Source organism: Elgaria multicarinata, chromosome 3, assembly GCF_023053635.1.
Source record: "Elgaria multicarinata webbii isolate HBS135686 ecotype San Diego chromosome 3, rElgMul1.1.pri, whole genome shotgun sequence".
In the NCBI taxonomy this organism is placed as follows: Eukaryota; Metazoa; Chordata; class Lepidosauria; order Squamata; family Anguidae; genus Elgaria; species Elgaria multicarinata.
Window position 1 is genome coordinate 12,936,593 of NC_086173.1, and position 23,993 is coordinate 12,960,585.

The 23,993-nt window shown below is 42.4% G+C and overlaps 1 protein-coding gene across 2 annotated transcripts in view; it reads right to left on the reverse strand.

Moving 5' to 3' along the window:
• Nucleotides 1-4,623: 4,623 nt before the first annotated feature.
• The window catches only part of TYK2 (tyrosine kinase 2), a 57,694-nt gene continuing 38,324 nt past the window's right edge, over nt 4,624-23,993 (reverse strand). Inside the window, exons 14-24 of one of the 2 annotated variants that reach the window (XR_010025166.1) lie at nt 23,324-23,459; nt 19,811-19,962; nt 18,913-19,063; nt 17,928-18,025; nt 15,190-15,382; nt 12,949-13,067; nt 12,460-12,632; nt 11,653-11,770; nt 10,151-10,261; nt 7,586-8,558; nt 4,624-5,024 (exon numbers count right to left, since the gene is read on the reverse strand). Coding sequence is in view for 1 of the 2 variants with exons in the window: in XM_063119310.1 (XP_062975380.1) it covers nt 8,424-8,558; nt 10,151-10,261; nt 11,653-11,770; nt 12,460-12,632; nt 12,949-13,067; nt 15,190-15,382; nt 17,928-18,025; nt 18,913-19,063; nt 19,811-19,962; nt 23,324-23,459 (1,386 nt within the window). In the remaining variant the exon portion in view is untranslated. Of the gene's footprint in view, nt 8,559-10,150; nt 10,262-11,652; nt 11,771-12,459; nt 12,633-12,948; nt 13,068-15,189; nt 15,383-17,927; nt 18,026-18,912; nt 19,064-19,810; nt 19,963-23,323; nt 23,460-23,993 lie in introns of both variants that reach the window. The other variant, XM_063119310.1, reaches the window with a different exon arrangement.

Sequence of the window (23,993 nt, forward strand, 5' to 3'; positions counted from 1 at the left end):
CAGATTATTCTCCAAAGGCCTGCTGGAACAAACAAGTTTTAACCTGCTTCCGAAAGCCCATCAAGGAGGGAGCCAGTCTAGCTTCCTCGGGAAGAGAGTTCCAAAGCACTGGAGCAGCCACCGAGAAGGCCCTCTCCCATGTTCCCACCAAGTGCACCTGTGAAGATGGTGGGACTGAAAGAAGGGCTTCTCCAGAAAATCTTAAAGCATGGGCAGGCTCATAAGGGAGAATACGTTCTTTCAAATTGATTTGTTGATGGTAGTTTTTAAGTATGCATGATTAGGATTCCAGTCTTATTTAAACTTCTAGTTTATGGTTCGGTTATCATTTCTACAGGGGTCCAGCTGCTGCCTCAAACATAGTTAAACGCAAAAAAGAATTGAACATAGAACCCTGTCGCACCTCAGTATTTGGCAGTATTACAAAGAAGTCACTGTCTTATTTAGGGTTTCATTTGGGCGCCCTGGGCTTATAGGGGGCATCTATTCGCCAGAACCTGCAAGTTCCCTTATTTATTATTCTATTTATTTAAAATATTTATATCCTGCCCTATGTCACTTAAGATCTCAGGGCGGCGTACAGATAAAAATATACAGTATAAAACAATAAATATACACAGCTAAAAACAAATTAAACCATGATCCGAGTTAAAACAATATATAATCTCTCAGCTTAATTGCCATGCACAGGGCAATTTTCAAGGGAGGTTGCAGCTGGGGATGAAAGGATTAGCCCACCTCTCTCCCAATACTGCAACACTCCTTTCCCAAAGTCCCCTTGAAATTAAGTTTGGGGAGGGGGAACTTACTTCAGTGCCAATGGGAGTTTCCCCCACTTAATTTAATAGCCATCTCAGGTGTGCGCATGTGTGATTCCAGGAGGATAGCCGTCAGGGAAGACAAGAGTTTATCACTCCCTCCTTGCACACTGTGCCCCTCCAAAATATCCCCTTCATGGCAATTAAGCCTGGGCAGATAAACCCTATTCCATTAGTACCAATAGAAGTTTTCCCCAATTAAAGTTAATTTAGGGTGACCATATTTTGGAAAACAAAAAGGAGGACAACATGGTCACCCCCAAGGGGGCGTGCCCACCCGAACATAGTCTGATTTTACATGTCTGATTTTACAGCACACATTTAAGACAAATCTCTTCTTCATAACATCTTAATGTTAAAATCACTGAAATAAAGAACAAGTGAGAGATTCAATGTATCTGAAATTAACTTCACTCACTCCTACTTTTGTAGGTTTTGCTGTACTTTGAAGCTTTTGATATTCTCTTTGTGTTATTTTATTTATTTATTTATTTATTTATTTATTTATTTATTTTATTACATTTATATACCGCCCCACAGCCGAAGCTCTCTGGGCGGTTTACAACAATTAAAAATAGTAAACATTAAAAGTATACAAAAATTAAAAAAACATAAAAACAGTATAAAAACAACAGTATAAAAAGTGTTACATTCTCCCCTTCCCTCAAATATTTTTTCTGACTGTATCTTCACTCATTGCAAGCTGCTGTTGTTGTTAACAGGGTTTGCTACTGGCCCCAGATCTGTTTCAAATTTGGTATGGCTAAAGCTCTACCTAAAAGCTATCATGGTGCCAACTTTCAGCTCTTTATCTTTAAAAACGACAGTTTAAAAAATAATAATTTTAAAACCTCATTTAAAAAAAAATCCTAAAAAATCAATGGATGAACGGATCTCTTTCAAATTTGGTGTGGCTAAAGCTCTACCTAAATCCTATCATGGTACAAAGTTTCATTGCTTTATCTTTAAAAATGACGATTTTAAAAATAATAATTTTAAAATCTCAATTTTTAAAAAATTCCTAAAAAATCAATGGATGAACGGATCTGTTTCAAATTTGGTGTGGCTAAAGCTCTACCTAAGTCCTTTCATGGTGCAAAGTTTCATCTCTTTATCTTTAAAAATGACAATTTTAAAAATAATAATTTTAAAACCTCAATTTTTAAAAAATTCCTAAAAAATCAATGGATGAACGGATCTGTTTCAAATTTGGTGTGGCTAAAGCTCTACCTAAGTCCTTTCATGGTGCAAAGTTTCATCTCTTTATCTTTAAAAATGACAATTTAAAAAATAATAATTTTAAAACCTTAATTTTTAAAGAATTCCTAAAAAATCAGTGGATGAACAGATCTGTTTCAAATTTGGTGTGGCTAAAGCTCTACCTAAGTCCTTTCATGGTGCAAAGTTTCATCTCTTTATCTTTAAAAATGACGATTTAAAAAATAATAATTTTAAAACCTTAATTTTAAAAAAATTCCTAAAAAATCAGTGGATGAACAGATCTGTTTCAAATTTGGTATGACTAAAGCCCTTCCTAAGAGCTACCATTGTGCCAAGTTTCATGTCTTTATCTTAAAAAATGACGGAGTTATAAGCATTTTTGTTAATTCCCATTAGAGCTGCTCTTTGTAAAAAATCCTGATTTCCCCTCCCCCTCCCGGATCTGCCGGTTTGCAGCAAAAATCCGGCCATATCCGGACAAATCCGGGTCATATGGTCACCCTAAGTTAATTGAATGGGGTGAGCCAATTTTCCTCCTAGAGTGGGGGAGAGATGTTTACTGCCCTACCTAGAAGGTTAAACTATCTGGGGATTGCATATTCAAAATCTAACTGGCACATTCTACAGCTCCTTGTAGATTAAACAACCCTCAATCTGGGTTGTTCATGGTCCGCAAACCATAGTTAAACTGTAGTGCAGGGTTTGTATGGAGCACCAACCCACCACTCAGTGCCAACCCAGGGCAAACTGTCATCTTGGCCCTGTGGGGAAGAAGAAGGACCAAGGGGACAGGAGCAGGCGGAAGAAACATCACGGCCTGCTCCTGTTGGACTCTTCCCCTACCCCCACAGGGCAAACTGTCATCTTGGCCCTGTGGGGAAGAAGGACCAAGGGGACAGGAGCAGGCGGAAGAAACATCCCGGCTTGCTCCTGTTGGACTCTTCCCCTACCCCCACAGGGCAAACTGTCATCTTGGCCCTGTGGGGAAGAAGAAGGACCGAGGGGACAGGAGCAGGCAGAAGAAACGTCACGGCCTGCTCCTGTTGGGCTCTTCCCCCACCCCCACAGGGCAAACTGTCATCTTGGCCCTGTGGGGAAGAAGGACCAAGGGGACAGGAGCAGGCGGAAGAAACATCACGGCCTGCTCCTGTTGGACTCTTCCCCCACCCCCACAGGGCAAACTGTCATCTTGGCCCTGTGGGGAAGAAGGACCAAGGGACAGGAGCAGGCGGAAGAAACGTCACGGCCTGCTCCTGTTGGACTCCCCTCCTTCGGGAGCAGGACTATCCCATCAGCTCTGTTCCCAGTCCACTTAATCTCTCTCTCTCTCCCTCTTTACCTCTACCCCCCTGGACTCCTTTTCCTTGTGTGTCTTTATTAGACACACAAGGAAATTACAGTCTTTATTAGACTGTAAGCCTGAGGGTAGGGACTGTCTTTTTTGCTAAGTGTAAGCTGCTCCAAGAGCCTTTTTTGGCTGAGGAGTGGGGTATAAATATGATAAAATAAATAAATAAATAAACCCATGCCCAGGGTTGTTATGTACAAGCCAAGTCTGTGTGTGTGAGAGAGAAAGAAAGGGATGGTGGTGGAACCTGGCACTTGGGCTGCTGAAGTGTCAGGTGGGAAGCTGATTTCTCCCGCATCTTCTAATATTTAGAAGATCTGGCCACTAGTTCCTCTTCTTCACCCCAGTCACACTCCCATTGCAGTTTGACGTATTCCATTCTTAACACTCTTTCCATTGTCAATACAAAGTACCAGAAGCTTGTTTTCATCGACAACAGCAGCTGCTAAAATTATGATTGGCTTCACAACCCTGCTAACAACCCAGAGTTCACAACCCAACAATAAACCATGGGTTCTATGGGTAGTTCATGGTACATTGATGGTGCTATATAAATTAATAATAATAATAATAATAATAATAATAATAATAATAATAATAATTAACAAAACATGGTTTGTTTACTGGCTCCACAACAATGGGAGTATTTCCTGACAAATAGAAGTTGCAAAATGAAGCTGTGGAATCTTCTCCTGGCTGATGGCATCTTTCAGTATGTTTAAGTCAAGGCCACCAGTTCCAAAAGTAAAAACTGGGCCTCACTCAGGATTATAAGGATTTATATTTATACTCTTAGTATATAAGAGTATATATTTATACTCCTAGTATATAAATCTTAGGATTTATATACTAAGAGTATATAAATCAAAAATATCTTGTTGAACCTTAAAGACAAATGGATTTCTTAGGACATAAGCTTTCATAGACTAGATTTCACTTCTGTATCTACTAGATCTGCTGGGGTTAAATCAAATATTAGTCATACTTAGAGTGGACCCACTGAAATGAATAGGACTAATAGGATTAATTTCAATAGATCTACTTTAAGTAGGACTAATGTCCTTAGGCCTAGTCTATAAGGAGCCACAAGATTGTGTTTATGTACATTGACACAAACAAAATTATAAGCTCTTTAAATGGATAACACTATACTTTGGCTATATATTCTAAATAGCAGTTTTCTAGCACCATTTTTTTAAAAAAGCAATCTATAGTAATCAAGACTCCACAGAGCCATTAAAAGTTACATGATGTTTATTTGAAGAAAATTTAAAAGACATTACATGTAGTTGATTAGTCTAGCTGCTGCTAGCTCAACTAGCATAGAGTATATTCACATTAGAGCAAGGTTTCCAATAGAGAACTCTCTGTGCACTCTCTCCACACACGCACACGCAGAAGTACAGCAGCTTTGGACACAGAAAAAGCAAGGGAGGCTGAGTTGAAGGTTGTCCATGCTTCTGTGGAGGGAGGAGTCCTTGCCTCAAATCTTCAGTGCAGTTCCAGATGCAAAAGGCACAATGCTGTGAAGTTTTCCGGTTTAGCTTTGTAGGCCAAAGATAACTTTTCAGCTAAGACAGGTGGCATTGTTCCACACTCCAGAGACAGCGCTAGTAGTGCAGGCTCAGGGTGCAAATCTACCCAAAAAACAAACAAACAAAATGTACAGGGGAGGGGAAGATAAGAGTAGTTTTAAGGCCAATAACACAAGTTTATCAATAGCTGTGCATGCAGTCCTTCAAAATAAAAGTGATTAATTAACACCACTTTTATGCTAAGTGGTCCCATAGACTTGGAAAAAAACAAAAACGCTGCAGGTCTTTATAGAATTATAGTCCAAGTGATAATCTCCTCATCTTCATGCTATAAACACTTTAAAAAAATATCAGGGTCAGGATTCAAGGAGCTGTTAGCACAGTGCAATATTAAAACAGCTAACCCCACAATATATTGCAAATTGCTTTTTAAAATCTTTCCAACAGCAAAAGCTGTTTGCCATGCACTGTGGGGGAGGGGGAAGGAAGAATATTGTTCAACCAAAACATATCCTACTATCCATGGACACCCAGTAAGATTTACTTCCAAGTAAGCATGCATAGGAATGTGCTACACAGCTGCCTTAGGCTCACAGAACTAATTTCACAATTCTCTAGAGATCCTCCTCATCTATGTCTGCTAGGAGTTGGAGAGGACAAAAATTAAATGGCTCTTACCTTCCTTGTACAAGATCATGACAGGTACATTTGGGTGGGTTTACCCATGCCTCAACCCCTATTCCAGAAAAATTCAGTGCTCCCCACTTTGAACTATTCTGACATGCATTTGGCCTTTGAGCTAAAAGAATCGGGAAGTCCAGTGCAATATGCTGCCAAACCCTTTTGGGTGACTGAGGGTAGTCAAGATAGGTCTACCAAAGTTTTATGTCAGTATGTCTAGAATGATATTAAGGTTGCCAGCTGCCTTTTCTAAAAATCAAAAGTACAAAAAATATGCACATCTATATTTGTTCTCAACTTATTTAGTAGGCATTTAGGTGATCAAAGCCCCAGAGAATAAATGCTCAGTACTAAGCATTTTAATACACCCTGCACCCACTCCAATTCTGGACATTTGGTATTCAGAGCTGTGCATCAAAATGGACATCAGCCAAGAGTCTTAGCCTGGATAAAAATAGATATTAAACCCAAGGGGACTTGTGGCTTCTCATGCATTAGAACATCAGAAGTGCCATGCTGGATCAGACCAAGGGTCCATCTAGTCACCACTCTGTTCACACTGTGGCCAACCAGCTGTCGACCAGGGACCAACAAAGCAGGACATAGTGCAACAGCACCCTCTCACCCATGTTCCCCAGCAACTGGTGCACATAGGCTTACTGCCTCAGATACTGGAGGTAGCACATAACCATCAGGGCTAGTAGCCAATGATAGCCTTCTCCTCCAAGAATTTATCCAACCCCCTTTTAAAGACACCCAAATTGGTGGCCATCACTACAACTCATGGTAGTGAATTCCATAATTTATGCGCTGAGTGAAGAAGTACATTCCCTTCCTCTTCATCACCTGCCTTCAAGTGGTAAACCTCAACCAAGTGGCCACCTAGAATCAGAATAGGGATTGTTTCTAGCCTTTGGTGAACTGGAATGCTAGGAAAATATTCAGGGATAAGCAGTGGCATCAAGTTCTTTCATAAGTCCTAGCATATGACTGGCTTTTACAGTAAAAGCAGTATTTATTTCTCCTTCCATTCTCTCAGAAAGGAGATTTAAAACATTTGAAATACTTAATTCTTATGGTGTTCTTTAATGATTCAGAGACCCACACAAGAAGCAGGCCCACAGCTGCCCCCCCACAATGTCTCTCAAAGTAGAAACAGCCTGAGACAGGCTTTGTGATATTCTGCAGTCTCAGGTTCAGCAAAAACAGTCATTCCCAGTCCTCAATTAGACAACAGCCCAAGAATGCAAGTTAGCAAGGGGCAAATTTGTACTGAAGGCAACTGGGAGACTGGCTTTGCAGCACCCTACAGATCACAAATATAATTTGGAGCCTGTATCACTTCAAATGATCTGAAATGCATCTATGAAAATGGATCTGATACTGCTTAAAGTAGGTTTGGTGAGGATGGAGAATGGTCCTGAAGATTTGGAATGAAAATAGCTATGGCTTAAACAGCAAGAAGGCATTTTAAAAAACTAAATCAGATAAGAGACATCACAGTCCTTCTGAGATGTATGAGGCAGCTGTTTTCCCCCCAGTATGCGGGCTTCCAGCAGGGACCACTGTTACTTTGCTACATAAAGCTTGATTATTGGGCAGTAGCAACCAAGTTAGTGGCCAAAGGCATTTCTTGTCTAACTGTGATATGATTTAAGGCCTGTAGCCCCCTTTCTGCCCTCAACTTCAAATTTAAAGTTTATGGTTGGCAACAGCAAGGGGTGGGGATGGAGAGGTTTCTGGCTGCTTGTTCCAAACCAACGATAGTTTGGAGAATGGTTCTTGGTATAACAAAAGAGAAATGTCTGTTTATATTATCTAGAAAGCAAGGTGAGGTCTCAGAAAGTTTACAGAAAGCACAATGGTTGAGTTCTCATGAGTGGGGATGCATTTCTGGAAAAATAGGAGAACTGCAAGAATAGTTCTTTAGGCGCAAACCTAAGACTTCTATATGGAGATACAACATTTGATCACACATTCACCTCTCTAGTCAGCTGACGGTGTATTTGGATCCACAAATGGACTTCTAGAGGGTAGAAGAGGGCCTCCTCCAGAAAGAAAGTGCAAAGATGTCTATACTATAGGTGGAAGATGGTGGTATCTAAGAGATGTAAGAGCCCCAGCAACTCTGAAATACATCAAAACTAGGTGAATGGGAACAAAAGCCAGGTCATGCATCTTTGGGAGTCCAAAGCATTTGCTTTGAAAAAAGTCTCAGAAAAACCACATTTTCTTGGAAAGGTGTTGCAAGGAAAGGACTAGATTGCCCCTCTTCCATTTAGTAAGCAGATGCAGCACTAAATATTCTGCATGCTACACACCATCCAAGACAGACATTTATTATAGCAAGCCAGATTATTGCGCTTGAAGATCTTGGTCTCCTTTCCAGTGTCCTTTCAATCCAAGCTGTCTGCAGCAGACCAGCAGGCCCAGCAGTCCATTAAAATACAGTGAAGAAGTCAATCCTTTCACTCACTTTCCTGCATTTGTGATATCCCATACTCATGGCTTTCCAGATTCCTCAGGCCAGGGTTTGTTGCAGCGATATACATTGTTTCATAACTCTGCCTTTCTTCAACTCAGAGAAACTGGGTGTTTCCCCCACCCACCCCCAAGCTCTGCCACATTTGGCATGGAGAAAAAATTGACGCTCTGCACTGGCTCTGAACAACGACACAGTAGGTGTTAAGAGTTCTAAGGCGGGCTGATATTTTGAAGCAGCTTCCATGGCACTGTGGCATTCCAGACACACAGAGACAGCATCAGGACACAGATTACGGGTACGGGTGTGGCCTTTGACTGATGATCTTTGCAACCCGCTCAACCCATGTTGAAAACTGAGAGGGCCTGGGCCCTGTATTTTTCGTGGAAGGTTCTGAGGATGGGCACGAGGTTTGTGAAGGCTGGTCGAAATGAAGCTTCTGATTCCCAACAGTTTTTCATCAAGCGGTAAATCTGTGGAAAGACGCACAGATTTAGAACAGAAAGAGGCACATAGAATAAAAGGGGGGGAAAGTAGCTCAGAGAATGGACTGAAGGCACATGATGCAGTTCTACAGCTGAAGCCAAGCAGTTCCGGGACCATCAGTTGTCTGAAATGCAACTTATATATAAGCCATTCTAAGCTACTTGGAGAATGGGAGAGTTAGCCATTTTATAAAATAAAAAATAAATAAAAGGACAGCTCACCAAGTCACAGGTGAACCGTCCTATGGCTTCAGCTCTAAGAGCCGTGGGCTAAGACAGATACAATCAGAAGCTATTGTAATTCTTTATACCTCCAAGAGAGCAAGTGTGATGTAGTAGCTAGAGTGTTGGACTGGAAGCCAGGAGCTCTGATTTCTAATCCCCACTTGGCCATGAAAGCTCACTGGGTGACTTTGGGCCAGTCACAGACTCTCAGCCCAGCCTACCTCACAGGGCTGTTGTGAGGATAAAAAGGGAGAGGAGGAGGAGAATTATGTACACCTTGAGTTCCTTGGAGGAAAAAAGGCAGGACATAAATGTAATAAATAAACTCTGGGCTTCTACAGCATTAGATGCAAAGTCCTCACAGCTAGCAACTATCCTTTGGAATCACAGAACACATTAAAAGACAACCATTCTTAGCACTCAACTGAGCTTACATCTGAATACACATGCATAAGACTGTGCTGTAGATAGTGTTGCATCATCCCTTACTAAGACTAAAGAGGTTGTGACAAAGACTACAGTCCTACTATTATTAGTAGTAGTCTTCTCACTTTCCCAAGGATCTTCACCTGGCTGGTAGCAATGCTCAGACTGGTCTTGCTGACCTACATTAAAAAGGTTAGAGAATAGCCCAATCTTGTTTAGCTTGCTCAGGCCATCCTATGAGACATTAGTACTGGATATTGCATTCACCCATCTTCTACCAACATCCTCAATTGTCAAACTTAATCCCATACCCAATCTCTTATACTCTAGGAATGAATTACCACTAGTGACCTAAGTTAATTAACAAGTTAATAAGCTAATTCTGACTATAGGTGTTTGAATCTAATGGACCTGGAGGTCAAGTGTCAGGTCAATTTAACAAGCAAGAGTTTCTGTTATAGGGTGACATTTTAGCATCCTTTCCATATGCTTTTTGGGAAAGTATGAAAAGTATTATAATCACTCAAAGCGGTAAACTCGATAACTATCCAATTATATATAATCAAATGCTGAAATATGAAACTAATTTTCATGATTCAACTCTGACTTTATTTAAAAGGTTCAGGTTTCAATTTTTTTCTTCAAGTTGTTTTGATAAACTAAGCAAGCAGCTGAGGAAGAAATGTTATGACTCGTGAGAACATGAGGGTGTTGAGCTTATGGGGTAAGCCTGGGAACTGCCCTGCGTAGAGATCTGCATCTCCTAACCATTCCCCAACACCCTCTGGTTTCTAAATCTTTAGCAACAGCCATAAAATCTACTCTTTTAAGGACTTTCTCAATACTGCATGAGAGAGCTCCCCTTGTTCCACCCCCACAGAAGCTAAAGCATTAATGCAGTCGAAGACACAAGTGAGAACCAGACTCACCTCACAAGGACAGTCCTTTGGGCTGGGCAGCCTTTTCCCTCTATCCAACAGCTCTATAAGCCTTAGCACTGTCATCTGACCCTGAGTTGCTCCAATCATCTCGATGAATTTCTAAGTCAACCGAAATAAATCTATTAGTGAGTGCTCTGATAAGCGAGCGTGTGTGTGTGTGTGTGTGTGTGCCATAGGCCATGAGTTATATTTGTTTATCAAATAGAACTTGAAAAGACTTCAAAATGTACATACCGTATTTCTTCGATTCTAAGACGCCATCGATTCTAAGGCGCACTCCATTTTTAGAGATGTTAATTTGGGGGGGAAAGGGCGTCTTAGAATCAAAGAAATACGGTAGTTTGTTTCCTGTCAAAAGCTGCCTGAATTTCCTGCCTGTGTCTGCCCTCCATCCCGGAGCTTTGTTTCTGCTGCAAAGCAAAGCCCCACTGCCCTCCCTGCGCAAACGCAGGACGAAGCAAGAGCCCTTCTGCCACCCTCCTGCTTCCTCCCCGCTGAGCCCAGGGTGGCGGCAGGAAGGAGCTGCGGGCAGGAGGGGGCCGGCCGAGGGGCAGCCTGAAAGGTTCGGGGGTCCTGAGCACAGAGGGGGAGACGAGCCCCGAAAGGCCTCCAGCCGCTCCCCGCTGCATCCAGGGCGGGAAACGCCAGAGTTTGGTTTCGCGCCTAAGAAAGGAGGGAGAAGGGGCGGGGAAGACGCGAATGGCTCCGTTTCCTTTATTGGCTCGGAGTGAGTTCTGCGCCGCCTCAGGCAAAAGGTCCTCCTAAGTGCCGCCCCCCCAAACCCTCATATAGGGGGGCGGATTCAGTCGTTAACCCTCATTGGAGCTCAGAGGTTAAAGCAGCAGCAGGTTTCCAGAAAGGAAAAGCAACGCCCCTGCAGAGGAACTTAACCACCAGGACTAAATAGCTTTGGATAGCCTTCTCCTCAGAGGATTTATCCAACCCGCTTTTGAGCCATCCAAATCGGTGACGGGACTTACTAAAACAAAGGACAATACCGTATTTCTTCGATTCTAAGACGCCATCGATTCTAAGGCGCAGTCCATTTTTAGAGCTGTTAATTTAGGGGGGAAAGTGCGTCTTAGAATCGAAGAAATACGGTAATTGTCTTCCTTAGAGACATACTCCCTTAATTCCCAGCACTTTCTTGCATCCCCCAGTGAGCCTCGTGTGGCGCAGAGCAGTAAAGCAGCAGTTTCTGCAGTTGAAACTCTCCCCACGGCCTGAGTTCGATCCCAGCGGAAGCTGGTTTCAGGCAGCCGGCTCGGGTTGACCCAGCCTTCCATCCTCCCAAGGTCGGTAAAATGAGTACTCAGTTAGCTGGGGGAAAGGGAATAACGGCCGGGAAGGCAACGGCAAACCACCCCGCTATAAGGCCTGCCAAGAAAATGTCAGCGAAAGCTGGCGTCCCTCCAAGAGTCAGTAATGACTCAGTGCTTGCACGAGGGGTTCATTTCCTTTCCTATTGCATCCCCAGTGACTGGACTCACCACTGGAGGGCTCTGACTAGAATCACAGCATGTCAAGAGTTCATATAAAGTAACCCCAAAGGACCAGACATCAGAGGCATAGTAGAATTTACATTCCTTCAGACACTCCACAGCATACCTGCAGCAGACAGAAAAACAAGAATATAGAGCTGGTGAAAAGCAAATAAAAAATATAAAAACTGTCTTGCTGGACCAGAACAAGATCCATCTAGTCCAGGAACCGGATAGATGCTTCGGCAAAACTCACAAGCAGATCTCCCAAGTGGGACATACCGGTGGAGTATACCACTTCTTGAAAATGGAAGTAATATTGAAATATCATGTCTAATAAAAACATAAGAATTGCCTTGCTGAATCAGACCGTCCATCTAGTCCACCTTTCAGTCTTCAACAACAGCCAGTCAGGTACCTTTGAAAGCTCACAAATAGGACATTTACATTTGACACCCCTTTGTTTTCAAGCCTCCGTTTTTGTGATCTTTTATGTAAGCTGTAGAAGCATGCAGCTGTCACATTTCACTCCAGCGATCAGAGGAAATAGAATGTCAACCATTTCTGCAAAAGTTAAACGTATGGCAGCATCGGAAGAAAGGATAGCAGTAAAAGGGCACCTAGTTCTGTTAGAGAACTTAGTTTTAGCTTTTAATTTTATTGCTTGGGAAGCTTATTCACAAGAACATCTTGCCTTATCTCAAGCCTGAAGTGTCCCTATTTTGAGGCTTGGGCTCTTTATTTGTTTTCAGCATAGTGCCTACATGCACGTGTTACGTGTTTGAAAGCCATGCAATTTTGTCATCAGTTACTTACCAAAACACAGGGCTGTCCCCATCTTCACAGACACGATAATACTCATGGCCTTCAGGGATGGCCTTGGCAAGACCGAAGTCTCCAATCTTCACAACATTCTCATTCTCCAGGAGTACGTTTCTGGCTGCCAGATCCCTGTGAATGTACCGCAAGGAGTGGAGATAAGCCATACCCTACAAAGAATAAATAAAAGGTTATTCTCCCAACTCTGAAACCAGGGTGACCAAAACATCCAACAGCTAATGACTATACCAAAAATCAGAGCCAGGAGTCCTGAATCTAAGCCTAGACTGTTCCAATTACCGGGGGGGGGGGGGGGAACACTCCTCCTTGAGCCAAGAGATAGCCATGCAAGCAAACCTCCACCCTACTTTAACCATTACAATCTATTTCTCATCCAGAACAAGAAGAAGAATATCAAGGCAAATGAATATTATTCACTGGGTCAGCAGCCACATGAATTTTGCATCCAAAGCTGATGGGTTTTACCTCACAGATCTGTTGAGCAAAGAGGAGAATGTGAGCCAGGCTGACATTGTGCTTGGGTAGATAATCCCTCAGACTCCCCAAAGGCACATACTCCATGATAAGCTGTACCACCTTTTCCCCTGGAATTGAAAAATTCAGTCAATTATTTCTATTACTCCAAGGAAGTGTTGTTACAGTTATGTTATTTCTTGACTACAAGGCCTGTGTGGGCAAGCTGCAGCTCTTGGGGGGACTCTTGTGCGGTCTGCTGGGCATTGTCAGGGCCAGTGCTGCTGCCAACTTTGCAGACAGGCTCCATGGGGCTTTAATGAGGTGGCAAACTCGGTGGTTGGCCCTCTGAGTGCAGATTTCAGAGTGTTATTTAGGAGATGCTTTGGCAGGCAGCCATGCTCAGAGGGCTAACCACAGAACATTCTAGGTAGTGCCCCCACTTGGCACTCTTATCTAGTGTGCTATGTGGTCTGGCTGCTGCAGCCACTCAGCGCTTTTTCTCTTCAGAAAGATGTGCTTCTGAAAAGATGGCAAGAGTAGACGGGACTGGGGGCAGCAGGTACAGTGAAGCAGAAGGCGGGCTAGCAGACTGACCAACAGGTTTGCAGGGTGCAGACTGGAGCATGCTGGCTTGTTGGCATGTTGTGGGGAAACATGTGAGAGTGTGGGAGAACAAATGAAGAGAAGTGAGGAGGTCCCACCTGGTCCCACCCTGCCACTGGTGGTATTATTATTAGTAGTATTAGTATTATTAGTATCCCGCCTTTTGCCCAATACTGGGCCTCAAGGCAGTCTTGCAAAGTTTAAAACATACACTGTAAAACCTAGGAAAAGAAATTTTTTAAAAAACGTTTAAAATACACAACAAAATTACAAGTCATTAACATAGATGGAGGACCAAATTACTCTCCAAAGGCCTGCTGGAACAAACAAGTTTTTCTCTGCTTCCGAAAGCCCATCAAGGAGGGAGCCAGTCTAGCTTCCCCGGGAAGAGAGTTCCAAAGCACTGGAGCAGCCACCGAGAAGGCCCTCCCCCATGTACCCACCAAGTGCGCCCGTGAAGATGGTGGGACTGAAAGAAGGGCTTCTCCAGAAGATCTTAAAGCACAGGCAAGCACATAAGGGAGAATACGGTCTTTCAAATAACCTGGACCCGAGCCATATAGGTCTTTATCGGTCATAACCAGCACTTTGAATAATATGGTCCCTAACCACTTTTCCACAACAGAATGCAGCCTTTGACCCCCAAAAGTTTGCTTATTCCTGCTACATGGAATGGAGAATGACAGAGAGCAACTAGTTCAAGGCCACAGAAGATGCCTATGGTTGAGCTGGGATAGAAATCAAGGACTTTTGGAATCCAAGCCGATTCTATTAATTGGATCTCACACACATGGCAGATGTAATAATAATAATAATAATAATAATAATAATAATAATAAAATTTATTTCTTACCCGCCTCTCCCTTTGGATCGAGGCGGGGAACAACATTAGAACAGGAATCAATACATCTTAAAAAATCATGATTTAACATTGATCTGGATAGGCCTGCTGGAAAAGGCTAGTCTTCAAAGCTGCCTTAAAATCACACATAGTGTTAATTTTACGAATCTCCTCCGGCAGGCCATTCCACAATCTGGGGGCGACAGAAGAAAAGGTCCTCTGGGAAACTGATGTCAGCCTAGTTTTAGCTGACTGAAGTAAGTTCACCCCAGAGGACCTGAGTGTGCGGGGCGGACTATATGGGAGAAGGCGATCCCGCAGATGTAGCTGCAGGCTGAAATACAATGGGCAGAGAAATATAGCTTTGGCAGGCTTTACAACCTCAGCCTCCTAAAAATCCCCATTCTAATCAATCTACCCTGATTAATTCCACAGGAAGGGTTATTTTAGTCATCATCCTGACTCTCCCTAGAAGGACAGAAACAAAGGCAGTCCCTCATCCTGACTGATTCTCCAAATAATTTCCTATAATTCCTAGAAACCTCCCAAAGTCATTTCCCCGGTCCTGAGCATCAAAGCAGAAATTCTAAAAAGAGAGAGAGGTGGGGATGGAGAAGAGATGCCACTCCAGCTCTGTATAGGGATCGTCAGGCTGTGTGAGTTCTGGAGATAACTATGAAAAATTAATGTCACAGAAGAGAACATGTTCCTTTTGTAATTGTCTGTGCGACTTTCCCTGAAAGGCACTCCTGTGCTAAGCCAGCTGACATTCAGACCCTGTGGTGCCAAAGCAACAGATCCCATACCTTGCTCACTGCAGCAGCCCTTGTATTTGACAATGTTCTCATGGTAAAGCGTCTTCAGGATCTCAATTTCCTTTTTCCAGCTGGTCAGCAGCTGCTGGCTGCAGCCTGATTTCAGTGACTTCACTGCAACCATCTCACCAGTGCCATCATTGGTGGGATCATAGCAGTACAGGCTCACTTTGCCAAAGTGACCCTAGTAGAACGAAAGAGAAAGAAACAAGGAAGGGATTTGATATTAGACAAACATTCTAACCTCCCTCTTTGTACTGACTAGGTGTACAGTTTTCTCAGATGGAGAACTGATGTCAAGAATATTCTCAGGTGCAAGAATGTGCAGAAATTAATCTGTGGACAAGGAAGATCATCTTTGCCCAATATCCCAATCAGCTCTGCCGACTGGTATAACCTAAATAATGGATTTCACAACTAAGTCTGAACTGAGCAACACCTTCCAGAAATTCCCCTTCATAATACAAATAGATATAGCTGCACAAATAATGGACACTGAGACTCTTTTCTGGGTATTAAAAATTATTTAAATATTTTATTGCATTTAGATACTGCATTATTTTAATACATCTTATTAGACTGGGTGCAGTCTTTGAATGTTTAAATTGTATTTTGTGAACCGCCCAAAGAGCTTCGGCTATTGGGCGGCATAAAAATGTAATAAATAAATAAATAAATAAAATATTTTTAATAGACATTTCCCTTGATAAAGCTTTTCCTAAAAATGCTTTGGGAAAATATATCTACTCATGCCTTTTATTGCTCTTAAGTTTTCCTATGGCTGAAACTGATCCTCTCTATTTGTGACCCTACTTCATAGCCCACTTTGCCTTTCTCACTGGGTTGCAGATCAAATTCTTCCCCCTACCAGTGTGCCCCCTAAATCTGATTCAGTGGGTTAGAGGACTCTCTGGGACAGATTGGGAGGCATGTGGGGGAAGCGAAACTTTTGTTGCCCAGGCATATCATTCCACTTAGCCCATTGTTCTACTAGTGGAATAGTCAAGCCAGTTGAGCCCACTACACCACGTGGATAATACTAAGCAGGCTGGACTGTGGGAAAGTGGCATAAACATCTAAAAGAGCACGCCTTGAATGCATTCTCAACAAGGTAGTTAATAATTTGTTAAAACAGAAAAACAACGTTATAGACATATCAAATCATGATTATGGAAACTTAGCTATGGTTTGGTCTGACGCTTGAATTAACAAAGCCATGGTTTCTGATCAGCCAGCAAGAAAGAATCAGAACTCAGGGTTTGAAGTGGAATGGCTGGTGGGATGTCTGGACAAACTATAGTTTTGGCTGCTGTTCCGCTTCTGGAGAATACTGTCTCTACAGATGAGAATACTGAGCTAGAAAGAAAATGAAAGCTTCCAAGCTATGGTTGGAAACTATGGTTTGTCCAATTGTTTAGAAGTTGAAACCATAATTTGGTTCTAAACTATGGTTAGCTCAAGCCATGGTTTGGCATGATATTATTATTATTATTATTATTATTATTATTATTATTATTATTATTATCCCGCCTTCTGCCCAATACTGGGCCTCAAGGCAGTCTTACAAAGTTTAAAACATACATTGTAAAACCTAGGAAAAGAAATGTTTTTTAAAAAAAGTTTAAAATTCACAACAACATTATAAGTCATTAACATAGTTGGAGGACCAAATTATTCTCCAAAGGCCTGCTGGAACAAACAAGTTTTAGCCTGCTTCCGAAAGTCCATCAAGGAGGGAGCCAGTCTAACTTCCCCGGGAAGAGAGTTCCAAAGCACTGGAGCAGCCACCGAGAAGGCCCTCTCCCATGTTCCCACCAAGTGCGCCTGTGAGACTGAAAGAAGAGCTTCTCCAGAAGATCTTAAAGCACAGGCAGGCTCATAAGGGAGAATACAGTCTTTCAAATAACCTGGACCCGAGCCATATAGGGCTTTATAGGTCATAACCAGCACTTTGAATTGTGCCTGGAAACAGACTGGAAGCCAGTGGAGCTGTTTTAACAGGGGAGTTGTATTCTCCCTATAATGATGTCTGAATATAGCATCAATATAGCATCAATACACATTAAGCTTTTCACTATAGTGTTCTCATATATATATACACACACACCATTCAACGAATGCATGAGGGCAGAGCACGATTGCACCTGCTAGCCACCACCCCATGCAATGTGCCCCGTCCAGTAGCTCTACATTCAGTGTAGTAGAGTGAAGGTTTGCTCAAGTATAGGAGCCATACATAGGCACATGTATAAATGCACAGCCCCCTTCATACTAAAACTGAATGTGTGGCTACATTGGCTGGGGTGTAACTAGCAGTGGACACAATCCCTGTTCCCTTCACGTGTTCACTGAATGTGTGTGCATGTGCCTGAATACCACTTACAAGAGCTGAAATATCAGGTCAGACTCTCATCTGTATCTGTGCTGGGTTACAGGTTTAAGGTTGAATGTTTGAATGGTCCCCCATATAAAATACTCTCTAATCATATAAATGTAGCATATTAGGAAGTGGTTGTTTAACTTTTCCCTGACACACTAATTATGTATGTATAAAGATAAACAAGTGTAGAGAGGATTGAAACTTTTGATCATCAAGTTGCAGATGGAATAAGTACAGTGCAGGAACAGATAAATCAAGAGCAGCTTTTGCTCACCTGTTTCAGTTCTTACTTGGAAAGAATTTCGGAAAGACAATGAGTGATGCTTCACTTGTAACAAAAGCAATTTACCTCACCCAGATCCCGGATCTTCTTCAGGTAGCGCTTCTGAAAGACAGTAGGGTCAGATACAGGAAATTCAGGGTTCACGGAGGAGATGTCAAGGGGGTCTGGAAAACAAAAGGAAGGAATTTAGAAACATCAAGTGAGATGTACACTGGCCAAAAGGAAATAGACTCAAACAGAAAAAATACACTAGATCAGCGGTTCTCAACCTGTGGGTCGGGACCCCTTTGGGGGTCAAATGACCCTTTCACAGGGGTCGCCTAAGACCATCGGAAAACACATATTTCCGATGGTCTTAGGAAACTGTATTGACTGAACTATGTCATGTATCATCTTTTGTATTATTAAAGCTATTGTTATGTATTATTTTCATTATTAGCAAAGCATCCCATGACAATGGATCGTGTAAAGAAGAACAAAAATAATTTTATGGTTGGGGGTCTCCACAACATGAGGAACTGTATTAAAGGGTCGCGGCATTAGGAAGGTTGAGAACCACTGCACTAGATGATCTCAGGAGGAGGGAAAAGGTAGCAGAAATGCAGCCATGTCATACAAGTCATAAGCGATCCTTATTAGAGTCTAATATTAGAACAGGACTAGATTTTGATTGCATCACTACTTTTTCATTCTCCATTTGAGCCAAGTATCAGGTTCCTAGGTTATCCTAAACATTGCATGTTTCTTCTATTGTTCTATATTACATTGATCTAACCTTCTCCTAGGTTTTACATTTTGCTGTTCCAGATTTGACCTTTTATTCTGTAGCTTGTGGTAATAAAAGCTTTACGTTCTGATCTCTGCAGTTCCAGTCTTCATGGTACTCCAACTTCATTAACTGTGATGAGACCACAAACTGTTATCCTTAACTGGATCTGATTTACAGTCAGACCCTTGCATACACTGTGAGGCTCTGAGGGAGGGAGCACTATCCCACTGATTTATACAGGACCACTGTTATCAGTGCCCTGGAACCCTCTGGAATACTTACTATGTGGCTGCAGTTGAGTAAGATCTCGCAAGATGGTCCGGAAGGACGGCCGCTCCTCAGGAGCATAGTTCAGGCACTGGCTGATTAACGTAGCTAGTTCTTTGAAAGATGGCTCTGGAAGGTGATGTTTTTTTTCATAGAAACGCTCTTTCTGCAGGAAAAAGATTTATAATGGTTGCAAATTGAAGCCTGGCTACAAATGGAGAATCCTCAAACATTTCCTACATTAAAAGGTATTGTGAATGTTCACCAATACACCAAAAAGGTTTAAATGGGATATGTGTACACAAAACTCAAAGACCATAGCTAAATCTCAACTAAATTTGCAACTAGAAAATAGGATGAAAATTAAGCAATTTTATACCTCTATGCAATAACTACTAAGCATTGAAGGGCAATTAACCTTATATCTGCTTACTTCAGAGTAAGCTTCATTGAATCCAATGAGGCTTACTTCTGAGTAGATACGTGTAGGATTGCACTATTAGCAGATAAATAATTTTTCTCTCCCTAGTGCAGATGAGGGCTGAGAGAATAGAAGCTTGCCCAAGGCCATCTAGAGTGTTCATAGCTAGGGACCTTCCCAGCTTACAGCCATGACATATTACCTTAATGGCTAATTCAGCGTATCTGCTGTTTCTCATAACATGCTCAGTTCCCTGGTTCAAAAATCTAGATCCCCTAATAATACATCTATAACCTGGCACAGCAGTCTTACAAAAGAACTATTGTTATTCTCTGCATATTAGTTTCTTCTATGTTTCCCCACATGTGACTAAGGTCAACCACTGTGAACTAGGTCAACCACTTTCTCAGGGAACCTGCTCCAAACCCTTCGATAAGATACAGGGGTCTTGCATGAATACATGGACAGAAAGGAAGCAGAGGCAGACACTACCTCAGAAGGGGTACGTTCTTTTAGTGGCATGTCCGCATCAAAGCATATCTCCAGTAGTGTAGTACCAAAGCTCCACTTGTCAGCTGCTGTACTCAGGTTGCTTACATCTTTGACACACTCTGGAGCAATCCATGGGATCCTGTCAACTCGCTCTTTGCAAACAGAAAAAGAAATCAAGGGTTAGTGGCTGCCTGGAAGAGAACAGATAGGTGAATGCAAACAATAGGCAGTATCTGGCATGCATATTTATTTATTTATTTATTTATTTATTTATTTATTTATTACATTTCTATATCGCCCCACAGCCGAAGCTCTCTGGGCGGTTTTACAACAGTTAAAAATGGTAAACATTAAAAAGTATACAAAATTTAAAAACCATCAAAAACATAAAAACAACAGTATCCATTTAAAAACAACAATTCTGGGGTCCACTAAAAACAAACTTAACATTGTTAAATGCTGTTAAAATGCCTGGGAGAAGAGAAAAGCCTTGACCTGGCACCGAAAACATAACAATGTTGGTACCAGGCAAGCCTCATCGGTGAGATCATTCCACAGTCGGGGGCCACCACCGTGAAGGCCCTCTCCCTTGTTGCCATCCTCCGAGCTTCCCTTGGAGTAGGCACTCAGAGGAGGACCTTAGATGTTGAGCGCACTGTACGAGTAGGTTCATGTCGGGAGAGGCATTCCATCAGGTATTGTGGTCCCAAGCCATGTAGGGCTTTATAGGTTAAAACCAGCACCTTGAATTGGGCTCGGAAACATATAGGCAGCCAATGCAAGCGGGCCAGAATCGTTATATGCTCAAACCTCCCTGTTCCAGCTAGCAATCTAGCCGCCGCATTTTGCACAAGCTGCAACTTCCGGACCGTCTTCAAAGGCTGCCCCATGTAGAGGGCATTGCAGTAATCTAATTTGGAAGTTACCAGAGTATGGACAACTGAAGCTAGGTTATCCTTGTCCAAATAGGGATGTGGGTTCTGCTAAGTTATTAAACATAGTTCAAACACTTACCTAGGCAGTGACTGTCTTCATGCAAGCCCCTTTAGAATGTAATGTATAATGTGGGTACGGTACATGCAGCCACTTGACTCATGTAAATCTTCACCCTCAAAAAATATGGAGGTGTAATTGCCTGAACTAGGTTGTTTAACTTGTATGGGCTAGTGAATTAAACCTCTGGCTTTTTGATATAAGACAAGAGGCTATAGATGCTATTACTTGGGAAACTGCAAAGGAGGTAGCTGTAAAACAAAGTCAAAAGACTAGAAAAATACATGGAGGACAGGACAATTATACTGAACTGGTTTTAAAGCAAGTTGTGCAGCTGCTGATTTTATGTTGTTTGTGTGTGTTTTTAGTACTGTTTGCGTTGTCAGTTTGAGTATTTTGTTAAGGCAAACACAACTTAGAAATTTTATGAAGAAAATAAATCCAAAGAGGCTATCAAGGGATGGAGCATAATACTCAGGCTGCAGCTGCCTGACAACAGAAGCAAGTCACAGATGATCAGTTGGCTCCCAATCTTTAAAACAAACAAATAAGCACATGAAACATTCCCATGCTGCTTTGGAAGATGTGATACTGATTTGCTGTCAGGGACTGGTGTCTGCTGGACTGTTTATGAGCAGAGACAGTTACTTAATGGCCACTCAGGAGATTTATGGAAGGTGAAACACCTTCACAATATTGAGACTGGCCTGACTCAGGCACAGAGGAAGTAAAGCGAGGTTGCCTACTCTCAACAGCAGGTCTTTGGCCTAGTTCTTACTAAAGCGCTAAGCCTTTGTCTGAGCTGTAGCATTTTGGACTGCGGGTAGGTGGGTGAATGTCACATGATGGAATGCTCCTCCATAGAAAATAATTCCCTCCTAAAAATCCTTCTCCTTAGCATTCTACCTTTCTATGTGCAAATAATTATTTGGATAGCGGAACAGCCCAGATTTGGAATGGTACAGCACAGCTGAACTAGGAATGTGTCCCCCGCACCATTAAGGGTGGCAGAATAATTTGCCAGATCTGACCTGTGGGATATAATCTACTGGGAAATTCTCCTGCACAAGCCTTATTGAAAAGAATGGGAGACTGTGCAGGAGAAATTCCCAGTGCTCCATGTTAATTCCTATCTCTGAGTAGTCCTGCTCAGGCTGTGCTTGGCCAGAAAGCTCTACCTAAAATTTAGTCTGAGATATGGCTGCCAGTATTTGGGCTGCTTCAAATCTTTCTCCACCTGTACTTTTGAGATATACACTTTCAGTACTGCAAAGCAGCCAAGCGAGCAATCATTTTCCCTCATTCAAAAGACTGCTGAGTTCCAGAAGAAGAGGGTAAAGAAACACCTGGTTCATTCACAAATTGTCTGTGCAAATCCCTCATTCCAATGAAACTAACTGGCAGTTAATTTCAGGACAAACTGATGGAAGTACTATCAGCTGATAACATTTATTGTCACAGGATGTAATGGCTGAGAACGGCTATTAGGTTTACACAACTTCATAAAGAACAGATCTATCAATGGCTTTGATCTGTTTTCCAAAGAGCTAAATGGAATCTTCAGGGGCCAAACTAGACATGTTTATTGGAACGTCTGTACTGTTCATATAAAAATTGGGGAAGGGGTGTTTAATTTTTATACGAAGAGCAGTTCATAAACTGTTATCCCAGCCATTTCCCCCAGCTCAGCTCCAATACTGGAAGTAAGTTGGGTTGGCAGGGAAAACTGCCTGAAGTGGCAGAGCACAGGGAAGTAGGAGTGGAAGAAGAAAGAGTTTGGCTTTATTGTAACGATCAGATCCTCTCCCGTCCCACCCCCATTTAAATGTGAATAGGGCAGACATGAACAAACAAGTATGGCTGCCCCAGTCACATCTAGTTTGGCCCCATAATCAGAGACAATATACTTCTGAGCGCCAGATATGGGGAGCAAACAGGGGTGGACCTCCCCAGGCACATCTGTCTGGTTACTATTGGAGACATTTTTGTCTGGTCCAGCAAAACAAATATTATGTTCTCAGTGTGACCCATGAATCTAGCTAGTCTTCACAGAAGAATGAGAATATGCCAGCTGCTTTAAGTAAGATTCCAGGGTTTCGTGTCTCTTTAAAGTTGCTACAGAACTAAGACAGAGTTCTTCTAATGTTCATTTTTGCTTGGGGCAGGCAGGCAATGCATTCCAGGGCCTCTTCTGAAATAACACTTGCCTCTACAGTAGCAAATCAGAGTCACAATTGGTACCAGTTCATACATTAATAAAAGCTTGTTCAAGACAGCTCCTCCCCCCGCCTCCTGGAACATTTCTGATGAAAAGTCACATATGGAACAACGTATCTGATGATCCTCCGCATAGATGTGCAACTGTTCAGCAGCTGTTCAGTGGTTTTTCCTTACAAACAAACAAACAAACGCAAAAGACTCACAGCTGACAACGTGCAATGTAATGTGTCCAAATTAATCCCCTCCACCCCACCCACCCCCAACAAAGGCAAATGTGAAGAGAGAACCATCAGGGTCTACCTTCTCGAGAGAGCACTGTGAAGCTGACTCCAGGGTCGCTGAGCTTAATGAAGGGCAGCAAGCCGTCATCCAAGCCTTTCCTGGCCAACAGGATGTTCTTAGCACATACGTTACCATGCACCAGGTTTTTGCCTTCCTATTTAAATAAACACATAATGGCAGCCTGTGAAAAGCCCGATCTCTGACATGCCTACGTCAGAAACACTTCTGAAGGGAAAGTTCTGCTCAACAGCAAGAAATGGAGAGAGCTCCCAACTCCAGTTCTTTGTAAGTAACTCAGTCATCATTCCATTGTGCCTCAGCTTCCTCATGGGGCTAGTTAAGCAATAAATCAAAAGCTTTCTGGTTCAGTAGTCAAAGAACACAGTCGTAATTCCTTGCCATACCATAAACTCCATGTAAGCAAAGTAGTTTACCGTCTGTGCCTAAACTCCCGTTCTATACAGCAAAGAAAGCTGCTGCCCAGCTGATTTGAGCATTTCAAGTCTGAGAATCATAGACTTGGAAGGGGTCAAAAAAGCTTGCAAGTCCAATTATGTGCCTTAAGGCTGGATCACCATGACCCTGGAAAGTACAAGTTCAAGGCTTAAACGGTTTTACAATGGATAAATATCTCCAGTCCTGTGATCCTCATCTATCTGGTTATGGGACTTAATAATGCTCCTTAGCA